General features: G+C 50.3%; 1 protein-coding gene across 1 annotated transcript in view; it reads left to right on the top strand.

Moving 5' to 3' along the window:
• The window catches only part of pkd1a (polycystic kidney disease 1a), a gene marked incomplete at both ends in the record, with an annotated part of 133,359 nt that extends 121,336 nt beyond the window's left edge, over positions 1–12,023 (top strand). The window contains 8 exons of the mRNA XM_083655271.1: positions 893–1,023; positions 1,360–1,474; positions 1,617–1,742; positions 2,138–2,309; positions 5,931–6,221; positions 6,478–6,612; positions 9,523–9,849; positions 10,908–12,023. Coding sequence (XP_083511397.1) covers positions 893–1,023; positions 1,360–1,474; positions 1,617–1,742; positions 2,138–2,309; positions 5,931–6,221; positions 6,478–6,612; positions 9,523–9,849; positions 10,908–12,023 — 2,413 coding nt within the window. The remainder of the gene's footprint in view (positions 1–892; positions 1,024–1,359; positions 1,475–1,616; positions 1,743–2,137; positions 2,310–5,930; positions 6,222–6,477; positions 6,613–9,522; positions 9,850–10,907) is intronic.
• Positions 12,024–12,513: the final 490 nt, after the last annotated feature.

Raw genomic sequence — 12,513 nt, 5'->3', positions numbered from 1 at the left:
ACGTCCTCACCGCCCTCGCAAACTGATCGATCATTTCCTCATTCCTCCGATGATCAAACACATCTCTTGATTACTTTCTCCCGTTTTCTCCTGGCTGGCACAGAGGAAGGCGACTCCAGCTCGTGCAGCGCGCCGAGGGCGTTTCAATGGCGTTTCTCCTGTCTGCACAAGGAAGCGTTACCCGTTTTGCTGCTTTTCCTCTTGCTCAATTTCAAAACAACAGCTGCGGTATGTGTTTGATCGCGTGCTGTCGGCTACCCTTTGAAGGCAGGGACCTGTGTCTGTGTGACAGGCTGGGCAAGTGTTTGCTGCAGGCGCTGCACCAATAAAAACAAAAACACGTCAAACACGTCATTGGCGGGGAGGGCTATTTCTGATAACACGTCAAAGACGTCATTGGCGGTGAATGAGTTAAGGTCTCATTATGCTTTCCGCATCAGCGAGGAACGCGAGTGTCCGCGCGGAAAAGTGACGTCAAATCAGCAGACACGCCCCTCCGCAAGGCTCCGTGCGGACGGTTTTCGACCGTCCGTGCGCACGCCGAATTTTGTAACTACGCGGACGCGGACGGGCGGACAAAGTGGAGTTTTCAAGACTCGCGCTCAATTCCGCCTGCAGAAACCCACACAGAGTATACAAGCTCCACACGTTTCCTCGTCGGATTCCGTGTCTCTCATTTCCGTGCGGCCGGCCAAAGCGTCAAGCATAATCCAGGCTTTAGAATACACTTGACCATCTTCAATGGCTAAAAAGCTGTTCTATTAAAGTGAAAAAGTGACTGATTGGGGCTTTAACGTGTGGATACAGCACTGTGGCAACTTTGTAATGTAGCACAATGTAACACATCATGGCAATGTTTCATTCATAACAAATCCCCCAAATTGTGGTGTAGCCGGGAGGACGTGATGACGTGGCTGAACCGCTCCCTGCTGCCACGCCTACTGGATCACTCCGCCCTGTTAAGAGACACAGGCAGTGTGCTGCTGGGCACGCTGAGACTCAGACAGATACGTGACACGCATGGTGAGAGTGTTTGTGCTCTTTCTTTCTTTCTTTCTTTCTTTCTTTCTTTCTTTCTTTCTTTCTTTCTTTCTTTCTTTCTTTCTTTCTTTTGCCATATAATTGTCATAGAAATGTATTGAACAACGCCGTTTTACCCCAGCAACTTAGGCATATCAAAATAAATCTCCAGAAGACATTGAATTGTACTCTGCGGCTATTGATTGGCACCACGTGTTTCAATAACTGAAAACTTGATCTCTTCCAAGGCAACCGATACAATTTGATGTCACTTAAATGTTGTACAGTGTATCTCCTTGGCTTAACGTTGATATCTTACTGAAGGTCTTTCTTTTGCAGATTCCATTGGTTTGAGTTCAGGGAGCGGTGGTGTTTATGGAAAGGGCTGGGTCTCTAAATCTCCAACTAAACACACCCGGAATCTGCTGGCTGTCAGTGCTGCTGATGCCGATGGGTAAGGAAAAGATGTAAACATGGTTGGATGGGGAGGCAGGCCTTAAATTATACTTGTAGTTCATATTCAGTCTCCATTTAACATCTGCTCTTCTTCCACTCTCCCTGTCTTTCTCTGTGTCTGTTGCCACTTGTCCTCTCAGGGTTGGGCGTTGGGGTCAGATGAGGACGTACAGCAGTGGAGACTTGGTCTACCAGCTGAACAGAAGCCTGGAGCAGGCCTCCTCCACCATACAGCAGCTGCAGCAGCTACGCTGGCTGGACCACAGGTAGCAGCAGGGGGGATGGTGGGGCTCGAAATCGGCTCAAAGAGAAAAAAGGATAATGGATTTTGAGTGCTTTTCATCTTTTAAGGAGATCATGAATATAGGTCAAGGCAATAAAAAATAGTTCTCTGCAAGTTTATACTTATAATGTGTTTGAAAACCTACCGTGAAAATGTAGGTTCTTTTTTTTTGTGATCAAATTTTTTTTAATTTTCTTTCAGGGGAGCAAGATATTGACATTCATTATACAATTATTATGCAGATACATGTGTAGGTTCTCATATGGAATAAACGTCTGGACTCCAAATCTTATCCTAGTCTATTGTGTGTGTGTGTGTGCCTGTGCGTGTGTGTGTGTGTGCGCGTGTGCGTGTGTGTGCGTGTGCGTGTGTGTGTAGAACACGTGCTGTGGTTGTGGACTTCTCTCTCCACAACATCAACACCAACCTGCTGGCCGTCTTCTCCTTCCTGTATGAGTTCCCCGTCTCTGAGCGTGCCCAGTCCAGCCTGGACCTCCTGACCGTCCATCTGTGGCCAATCACAGGCCTGGACCTGCAGCTTCTTCTCACGGTAGCCCCCGGCAACACCTCTGACACAGCCTCACACAGACAGCACGTGACACTAGGTGCTTTCAAAATGACGAAGAGTGATGAAGAATATGGGGTTTGCCCACTGGAACGCTCCAACACATTGTTTACTGACAACATAAAAACTTTAAAAAGTGTGAATCGACCAGGCCCGGTTTTACAGGGGTGCAAGAGCACGCATTGCACCCTTATTTTAATTGTCTGCATGCTCAGTTGAAAAGTAAAAAAATAATAAAAAAAATAATAAAGGCTGCAGCTGCACACTTACTGTTTAAACTTGAATTATAATTGTTGTTTTTCTTTGTTTCTTTGATGTGAATTTATGGCTTTTTGGCACCTATATGTAACCTTTTAAGGTTGAGATAATTGTGTTATCATTATATGGTCCAAATATTTCAGTAAAGCACTTGAAACACTTGAAATATGCTTGCTTGGCTGGTATCATTCTACCTGAAATGATGGTAAAATGCATTATTTTTAGTAAAATAACGTCAAATTTTTCGGGCGGCCCGTGTATGTGCACCCCTTCCTATCTAGGATGCATCCCTAGTCATCTTGTTCTGGAACCGGCCCTGGAATCAACCGTCAAAAATTTAAATTAAAACCCATCAAAGTTTGGCGTGCAGGCTATAGAAGAAGAAGAACTGGTCAGACAAACCCGTCTTTATTTGTCACACGACAAACCAACGCACGCCACACGCCACACGCACACTCATGCGTGGCTGGTGAAATATAGTGTCTGCATTTATCCCATCCAGGCATGTCCTTCCTCTAGGGGGCAGCCAGGAGCAGTGGGCAGCTTTCTTTAGGGTACAGTGCCTGGGGACCATCTTCAAACGTTGTCGATCTTCTGCATGTTTTTTAGTTGGCGTCCATACCGATGTTGTCCCCAGGGGAGCATGGGGAGAACATGCAAACTCCACACAGAAAGGCCCTTTTCATGAGATAACCCACCTGGGTAGTGGGCACTGAGGATATGGGGGAATACACACCCTCAGCGCCCACAGCGTCCCAGGCGGCAATCGAACCCAGGACCTTCTAGCTGTGAGGCAACAGCACTACCATTCCGCCACCATGTCCCCACCATGTCCCCACCATGTCCCCACCATGTCCCCCTGTATTTCATTTTTCAGTGCTATGAGACAGACAACAATGCTGAAAACAGACCTGTTGACTCCTAACATAATGTAACATTTGAGAAAGGGGGGCGGGGCTAGGGTAAAAGTGCCGTAGCTAGGGATAGGAAGGTGGTAGAGAGTTGGGATTCAAAAGGTGGTTAGGGGGATATGGGGGGGGGGACATAGCTAGGGATAGGAAGGTGGTAGAGAGTTGGGATTCAAAAGGTGGTTAGGGGGATATGGGGGGGGGGACATAGCTAGCGATAGGAAGGTGGTAGAGAGTTGGGATTCAAAAGGTGGTTAGGGGGATATGGGGGGGGGGACATAGCTAGGGATAGGAAGGTGGTAGAGAGTTGGGATTCAAAAGGTGGTTAGGGGGATATGGGGGGGGGGACATAGCTAGCGATAGGAAGGTGGTAGAGAGTTGGGATTCAAAAGGTGGTTAGGGGGATATGGGGGGGGGGACATAGCTAGGGATAGGAAGGTGGTAGAGAGTTGGGATTCAAAAGGTGGTTAGGGGGATATGGGGGGGGGACATAGCTAGGGATAGGAAGGTGGTAGAGAGTTGGGATTCGAGGGATGGTTAGGGGGATATGGGGGGGGGACATAGCTAGGGATAGGAAGGTGGTAGAGAGTTGGGATTCAAAAGGTGGTTAGGGGGATATGGGGGGGGGACATAGCTAGGGATAGGAAGGTGGTAGAGAGTTGGGATTCAAAAGGTGGTTAGGGGGATATGGGGGGGGGACATAGCTAGGGATAGGAAGGTGGTAGAGAGTTGGGATTCAAAAGGTGGTTAGGGGGATATGGGGGGGGGGACATAGCTAGGGATAGGAAGGTGGTAGAGAGTTGGGATTCAAAAGGTGGTTAGGGGGATATGGGGGGGGGGACATAGCTAGGGATAGGAAGGTGGTAGAGAGTTGGGATTCGAGGGATGGTTAGGGGGATATGGGGGGGGGGACATAGCTAGGGATAGGAAGGTGGTAGAGAGTTGGGATTCAAAAGGTGGTTAGGGGGATATGGGGGGGGGGACATAGCTAGGGATAGGAAGGTGGTAGAGAGTTGGGATTCAAAAGGTGGTTAGGGGGATATGGGGGGGGGACATAGCTAGGGATAGGAAGGTGGTAGAGAGTTGGGATTCAAAAGGTGGTTAGGGGGATATGGGGGGGGGACATAGCTAGGGATAGGAAGGTGGTAGAGAGTTGGGATTCGAAAGGTGGTTAGGGGGATATGGGGGGGGGGACATAGCTAGGGATAGGAAGGTGGTAGAGAGTTGGGATTCAAAAGGTGGTTAGGGGGATATGGGGGGGGGGGACATAGCTAGGGATAGGAAGGTGGTAGAGAGTTGGGATTCAAAAGGTGGTTAGGGGGATATGGGGGGGGGACATAGCTAGGGATAGGAAGGTGGTAGAGAGTTGGGATTCAAAAGGTGGTTAGGGGGATATGGGGGGGGGACATAGCTAGGGATAGGAAGGTGGTAGAGAGTTGGGATTCAAAAGGTGGTTAGGGGGATATGGGGGGGGGGACATAGCTAGGGATAGGAAGGTGGTAGAGAGTTGGGATTCAAAAGGTGGTTAGGGGGATATGGGGGGGGACATAGCTAGGGATAGGAAGGTGGTAGAGAGTTGGGATTCAAAAGGTGGTTAGGGGGATATGGGGGGGGGGCATAGCTAGCGATAGGAAGGTGGTAGAGAGTTGGGATTCAAAAGGTGGTTAGGGGGATATGGGGGGGGGGACATAGCTAGGGATAGGAAGGTGGTAGAGAGTTGGGATTCAAAAGGTGGTTAGGGGGATATGGGGGGGGGGGGACATAGCTAGGGATAGGAAGGTGGTAGAGAGTTGGGATTCAAAAGGTGGTTAGGGGGATATGGGGGGGGGGACATAGCTAGGGATAGGAAGGTGGTAGAGAGTTGGGATTCGAGGGATGGTTAGGGGGATATGGGGGGGGGACATAGCTAGGGATAGAAAGGTGGTAGAGAGTTGGGATTCGAGGGATGGTTAGGGGGATATGGGGGGTGGACATAGCTAGGGATAGAAAGGTGGTAGAGAGTTGGGATTCGAGGGGTGGTTAGGGGGATGTGGGGGGTGGGAGCGGGTGTGCTGCCATAACGTTAAATGGCTACACCACTGCACCGTGGGCTTAAAAGTTTGTGCTTGCTTAGTTCATCCACATAGTTTGCAGAAATCTCTCATCCCATAGAAGAACATGTGATCCTTCAATCTTAACCCCCAGAATTAAGAGTTTTTAACCAGCTGCAACAAAATACCATCAGCTTGACTGTTTTATCAGCTGTTGTGTGAAAGCACCTTACCGTCCAAGGAATGCATACATATTCAACAGAGGGGTGGTCCGGGTGGGAATTGAACCGCTCACTCTCTAGCAGTGTTAGTGCCATGCTCAACAAGTGAACTACCCTCTTCCAGTGTCCTTTTTGACTTCCACTGACTGTGTTGTGTGATGATGATCTCCCCCCTTCCGTGTTCCCCAGATTGTCCTCCTGGCCCTGGTGTTGTACTTCCTGGTGCGGGGGATCCTCGGCCTCCTCAGAGAGGGCTATGTGTACTTGCTGTCGGCATGGCGACTGCTGGGCGTGTGTAAACTGGCCCTGGCTGTGTCCGTGTGTCAGCTGCACCTGAGCCGCTGCGTCGGTGCAGAGCGACAGTGGGCGTCGTACCTGAAACGTCCGCGCGACGCGTTCACAGACTTCCACCCTGTGGCCAGACAGAGTCAGCTGTACGCCGTCATGTCTGCCCTGCTGCTGTTCATACTGGTGCTCAAGGTGAGAGGGGGGAGGACCCAGAGCCAGGGGGGGGAAGTGGAAACATTTACGGAAACATTCTGAGCATATTAAGTACCAGTTAATGTCTTTTCTTTATTGTTTAATACATTGCATGTCTGTGTGTGTGTGTGTGTCTCTCTCTCTCTCTCTCTCTCTCTCGCTCTCTCTCTCGCTCTCTCTCTCTCTCTCTCGCTCTCTCTCTCTCTCTCTCTCTCTCTCTCTCTCTCTCTCTCTCTCTCTCTCTCTCTCTCTCCAGGCGTCCCACCAGTTGCGGTTCCTCAGAGAGTGGGCAGTGTTTGGCAGAGCTCTGAGGCGCTCCATCTGGGAGCTGCTGGGAGTCGCTCTGGCGTTACTGCTGCTGCTGCTGGCTTACTCACACACAGGACACATGGTATGTCTCTCTGTCCCTACTTCTCTCTCTGTCTCAGTGTCTCACACACAGGACACCTGGTATGTCTCTCTGTCCCTACTTCTCTCTCTGTCTCAGTGTCTCACACACAGGACACCTGGTATGTCTCTCTGTCCCTACTTCTCTCTCTGTCTCAGTGTCTCACACACAGGACACATGGTATGTCTCTCTGTCCCTACTTCTCTCTCTGTCTCAGTGTCTCACACACAGGACACATGGTATGTCTCTCTGTCCCTACTTCTCTCTCTGTCTCAGTGTCTCACACACAGGACACCTGGTATGTCTCTCTGTCCCTACTTCTCTCTCTGTCTCAGTGTCTCACACACAGGACACCTGGTATGTCTCTCTGTCCCTACTTCTCTCTCTGTCTCAGTGTCTCACACACAGGACACCTGGTATGTCTCTCTGTCCCTACTTCTCTCTCTGTCTCAGTGTCTCACACACAGGACACATGGTATGTCTCTCTGTCCCTACTTCTCTCTCTGTCTCAGTGTCTCACACACAGGACACATGGTATGTCTCTCTGTCCCTACTTCTCTCTCTGTCTCAGTGTCTCACACACAGGACACCTGGTATGTCTCTCTGTCCCTACTTCTCTCTCTGTCTCAGTGTCTCACACACAGGACACCTGGTATGTCTCTCTGTCCCTACTTCTCTCTCTGTCTCAGTCTCTCACACACAGGACACCTGGTATGTCTCTCTGTCTGTGCCTCACGCCCACGAAACCTTAAGGCTGAATTATGCTCACCCTGCCGTGAAGGGCGCGGGGGTGGAGCGAGGGGCGGGCGCGTCAAATTACGTAAATTTGTTGGGCGTGGTTATGCGCGTGGTCCAGCGGCCGCTCGCGTTGTGCCTGATATTTTTTCTAACAGCGCGAGCTTCTCTCCAAACATGGCTGCATTCAAACCATTGAGCCCTGAACACTGAGCTGTGTTTTCGCCACATTTCTTGACCCATGTGGTAGGCTATAAACTTAGATTTGCAACTGTTCGTTTTTAGTCATTTCACCAAGTAAATGTGTTGTGTTAAGAGCATTATTGAGAGAGATTAAAAGCAGCACAGAGTAGTAGGCTATCAGGGCTGAGTAGTAAAAACGGCTTTCAGTAAAAACAAGTTTGGTGAGTCCTTCATGTGCTGATGTGCGGTCGTTTGAGAGTGAAAGCGCACTCAGTACTGCACAGCGTTTCATTGCGACTTTTCACGGGCTGTTTTCACCATTGTACAATGCACACAATACATGCTGATCACTTTCTGAGTATAATGGCATCTGCCCCAGCGCGAGGTCTGCACGGTGACTCACGGAGACTCGCGGGGCCCCACCCCCACGGAGCTTTGCTCGAGCATAAGAGCACCTTTATATGTCTCTCTGTCCCTACTTCTCTCTCTGTCTCAGTGTCTCACACACAGGACACCTGGTATGTCTCTCTGTCCCTACTTCTCTCTATCTCAGTGTCTCACACACAGGACACCTGGTATGTCTCTCTGTTCCTACTTCTCTCAGTGTCTCACACACAGGACACCTGGTATGTGTCTCTGTCCCTACTTCTCTTTCTATCTCAATGTCTCACACACAGGACACCTGGTATGTCTCTCTGTCCCTACTTCTCTCTTTATCTGTGTCTCACACACAGGACACCTTATATGTCTCTCTGTCCCTACTTCTCTCTCTATCTCAGTGTCTCAGTGTCTCAGTGTGTGCGCGCACGCGCACACACACACACACACACACACACAGAACACAGTGCTAACATGCAGTAATGCACAAAGATGTCCATGACCTTGTTTACATCTATCCAGCCACACACTGCATTGTCGGGCCTACAGTTTGTTTTCAATACACATGGGATTGTCAATAGATAATACAATCACAATTTCATCGTAGCACAAAAACTCTAAGTGCTGTTGGGTTAAAGTTCATCTTCATTCCTGTCTCTTGTCTGTGTTGCCAGATCAATGTAGCTGGGAGTGCATCATTCTTTCTGCAGTTATTTAGGAATATAAAATGTAGCTAAGTGCCACAGAGAGAGGTTCATTTGCATACATAAAAAACACTTAACACATAATGTTGCATATTAATTAATTTATTAATTAAAAGTCCTAGCCTTGATCTATCATTCCACATTAATTACAGACTCAATTCCAAACTGTCCTTTGTTACCAAAACTCTGCCAAAGCTGTCTATGAGTCCATTTACACCTGGTGCTAACATGCGTTTTCTGTGATCAGATTGCAATCAGATTGTGTTTTATCACTTGAAATGCCAGGTGTAAACACCCCCAAAATGCATTGAAGAAGGATTGCAATCTGATCGGCCAAACCACCTCCGGAGGTGGTCAGGGACGCATTGTGTACACATTGAACACAAGTGTAAATGAAATGTCTCCTCTCAATCTGGATACAGCAACGTTTTGTGGATTGAGAGGACAACCATTTCTGCCATCAGATTGCAATCAGATTGCAATCTGATGGCAGAAATGGTGGACAGATTTCGAAAGCGTGATCAAAACCGTGCGAAATGCAGTCACAAAACTTGTGTGTAGTTGTGTCTAAAATGAAGGCCAAGTTTGAAAATGGGTGTGATCCGAGTAAGCCCCGCCCCCAACCCCCCACTTCACACCCGACAGGCTGGTGTGATCCCATCGCAAGATTGTCTCTAGTTATTGTGTTTGATGTTTTATTTCTTCTACTATACTCCTTGTTTTAATACTTTACTACATTTCACTATCTTGCTAGCCAGGTTTTATTATTTTACTCTCATTATTTCACTATCCATTGTGAAGTAGCTCCTTTGTACAATTTGTGAAAGGTGCTATACAAAGTTTTACTTGCGAATCAGGTGTGTTTGAAAATACTCTCTCTGTTTTCCCTCTGTCTCTCTCTCTCTCTCTCTAGCTCTTCCACTCTGTACTGGATGGCTATGGCAGCATAAGCTCCGCCTGTCTCTCTTTGTTGGGTGCTGGTGGGCGTGGTCTGTTGTCCTGGCGACCCGGCTGGATGACTACAGGTCCCTCTAGCTCCGCCTCCTCGCTGGTGTTCCACACGAGCTTCGCCGTCCTGCGGCTGGTGCTGCTGTGGCTGGTCGTCTGTGTGTTACTGAGGAACTACCGCCGGGCACGAGCAGAGCTGTATCGCCCAGCGGTAGATCTCCAAGACTACGAGATGGTGGAGCTGTTCCTCAGACGACTCAAAATGTGGATGGGACTCAGCAGGGCCAAGGAGGTACAGCCTTGTCCACTTGCCTGTTAAATTAATGCAGGGTTCCCCACACTCCTGGAAAAGTAATACCATTTTAATATAGTATTTTCCAGTCCTGGAGAAGTTTGTGATTTTTTTTCTTTCCCCTCGGATATTAATATAATTCTTGTCTCATTGAAATGTGGTCATAGAGAATATTTTAGAATCAGTGAAAAGGTGTGTCTGTTTTTAGACAGACGAGTGGGCAGTCCATTCTTCTATATGTTTCAAACAGTACAGGAAGGTAGGGAGAGAAAAACATGGCAGCTTAGCTTGCCGTCCGCAGTCCCTCTGCTCCGCATTAAAGGTCCCATTCCGTGCAAAAGCTGTTTTTACTTGTAAATGCATATATACTGCTGTCATCCCTCCCTGTAATGAGTGCTCACAACCTCAGAACTGCCAGAGTTGGATTTGTCCCTATCCAGCTTCCCCCTGCAGTCTCCTTCAAGCCACACCCCTTACACTCTGTTCCCCCAGACGGGTTAATGTGATGTCACGCGGGTCCTTAAGCATACTGCGCGCGGTCTCTCTCACACAAGCTACCTGCGCCATTTTGTCTATAGCCACAAAATTAACACTTCTAGCTGGAGCGACGCCAACTGTACGTGATCCAGCAACTGCGGAGGTGCATTCGGTAAGTCTAGGCATTTTGAGATGTCCTCTTTAGCGTAGCAACTGTTAAGTTAGCGATAGCTCGTTGCTAACGTTAGTTGTGGACACAACCTAGCGTGCTGGTCCACGGACGCTAATCTGATTGGCCGCTGGGAGCCTGGGGCGGGCTCTCCCTCAGCGACCAATGGGAACTGTTAGTTCTGAATATATTATAGAAACAGACCATTCCTGGGAAGTGACGAGATGAGGAAGTGAGAACTCCGAACGAACGGGGTTGCTATATTTTTCGACAAATTAATCCAGAATCATGTTTTATGGACCAGAGACACACGTTTTTAAGAGGTTACAGCTGCACGAATTGGGACCTTTAACTTTTTAACTTGCCCAAATCTTTCTTGTCTTTTCTCTCCTTCCTCTCATGCGCTTCACAGTTTCGCCACAAGGTGCGCTTTGAGGGCATGGAGCTGCCGCCGTCGCGCTCCTCCTCCACCAGCGACTGTAAGTCTCTGTGCTTACCGCCGCTGGACGGGCCCGACTCGCCGCCCAGCCCCGACAGTGTGGACGCGGGCTCCGAGGCGTCCTGGTGCCCGGCCTCCTCCAGCCCCTGCAGCCTGACCGAAGCCCCGGGGATCAGCCTGGGACTCGGCCCGGGCCTGGGGCCGGGGCCCGGGGCGCCGGTGGTGGGCGGGGCCAGCTGGAGGGAGCGAGCCGAGACGGAGGCCTCCCTGAGGAGGCTCCTCCCCACGCTGGACGCCCTGCTGCAGCAGCTCGACCGCGTCACCGTGGCCACAGAGGATCTCTACCACATGGAGTGCGGTCTGGAGCGCGCCCAGAGGAAGAGGCGGGAGAGAGGGAAGGGCAGAGGAGGGAGGGAGAGAGGAGGAGGAGGGGGCCAGAGGGGGAGGAGGAGCGAGGAAGGGCGGAGGGGGAAAGGGGAGGAGGAGGACTCTGCTGGATGGAGAGAACGAAAGGGAGGTAAAGAAAAACACAAGGGGAGCAAGAAGGGAAAAAAGATGGATAAAAGTGAAGTGCCAAAGGATTGTGGGGACACTGTTTCCAACCTTAAAAAGACTCCTGTGGCTACGCCTGGTGGGCCTTCAAAGTCCAGGCCAGCATCTGCTTCCATCCACAACCCTGCTCCTCACCCAGCTGCCAGATCTGCAGTTAGTGCACCTCCTCCCAGCCCGGTCTCACCTGTCAAATCTCCCCCTGCCCCTCCTTTTGTGCCGGTGTCGCCCACCACAACTGCCCCCGCCCACGTCCCACTGCCCAAAGCCGCTGCCGGCCCGCCGTCTACTCCTGCACCTACCCCCTCCTTGCCCTCCACTCCCACCCCTACCCCCATTAGCCCCGCCCACTCGGCCGGGGGCCGGGGTGACTGGGACCCCCCCACGGAGAGAGAGACCCTCCCCTCCTCGAGCCTGTTCAACCACCCGGCCCACACGACCACCATCCCCACGCGCAAGCGCAAGCGCAAGCCGCCACCCCTCAAAAACAAGGTGCACCCCAACCCGGACAGGCACGTGTCCGGGCACCCCAAATCCTGAGGACGAGGAGTAAGGAGAACTAAAGCAATAACGGTAGAGCGTTAGAATGTGAGAGTTTGCATTGGGTTGAGGATGAGAGGGGGACGGGGACAGCAGGTTTTGTCTTCCGGGTTCCCCTCTCTAAATCCATGGAAAGGAGAGGTAGATGACAGGAAATGACAGAATGACGCACTGGAAGGAAACAATAAACGTCACACAGACAGTGTGTCAGTGATTGGGACAAAGAAGCATAAATGGAAAGCAATAAAACTGTGTTTTATGCAATCCCCTAGGCCAATTGAGTTTTGAGCTGAAACAAGGTGCGGGTCACCAGTTGCTAACTGAATTGGCTTAGAGACCCGGTGCAGGTCGATGTTTAAACCAAGGAAACAAAACCTTGGCCTGACTTCCCTGGACCAAATGGAACCCCCGAGGCCCCCGTGTGGCCCTGGAGGTCACTGCGGGGCCACTGACAGCAGCACAGGCCCGTGCTCACCTGAGGACTAACAAG

Source organism: Poromitra crassiceps (genome assembly GCF_964638095.1).
Source record: "Poromitra crassiceps genome assembly, chromosome: 19".
In the NCBI taxonomy this organism is placed as follows: Eukaryota; Metazoa; Chordata; class Actinopteri; order Beryciformes; family Melamphaidae; genus Poromitra; species Poromitra crassiceps.
Note: the sequence above shows the minus strand (reverse complement) of the source record. Positions and strands in the feature narration are given on the sequence as shown.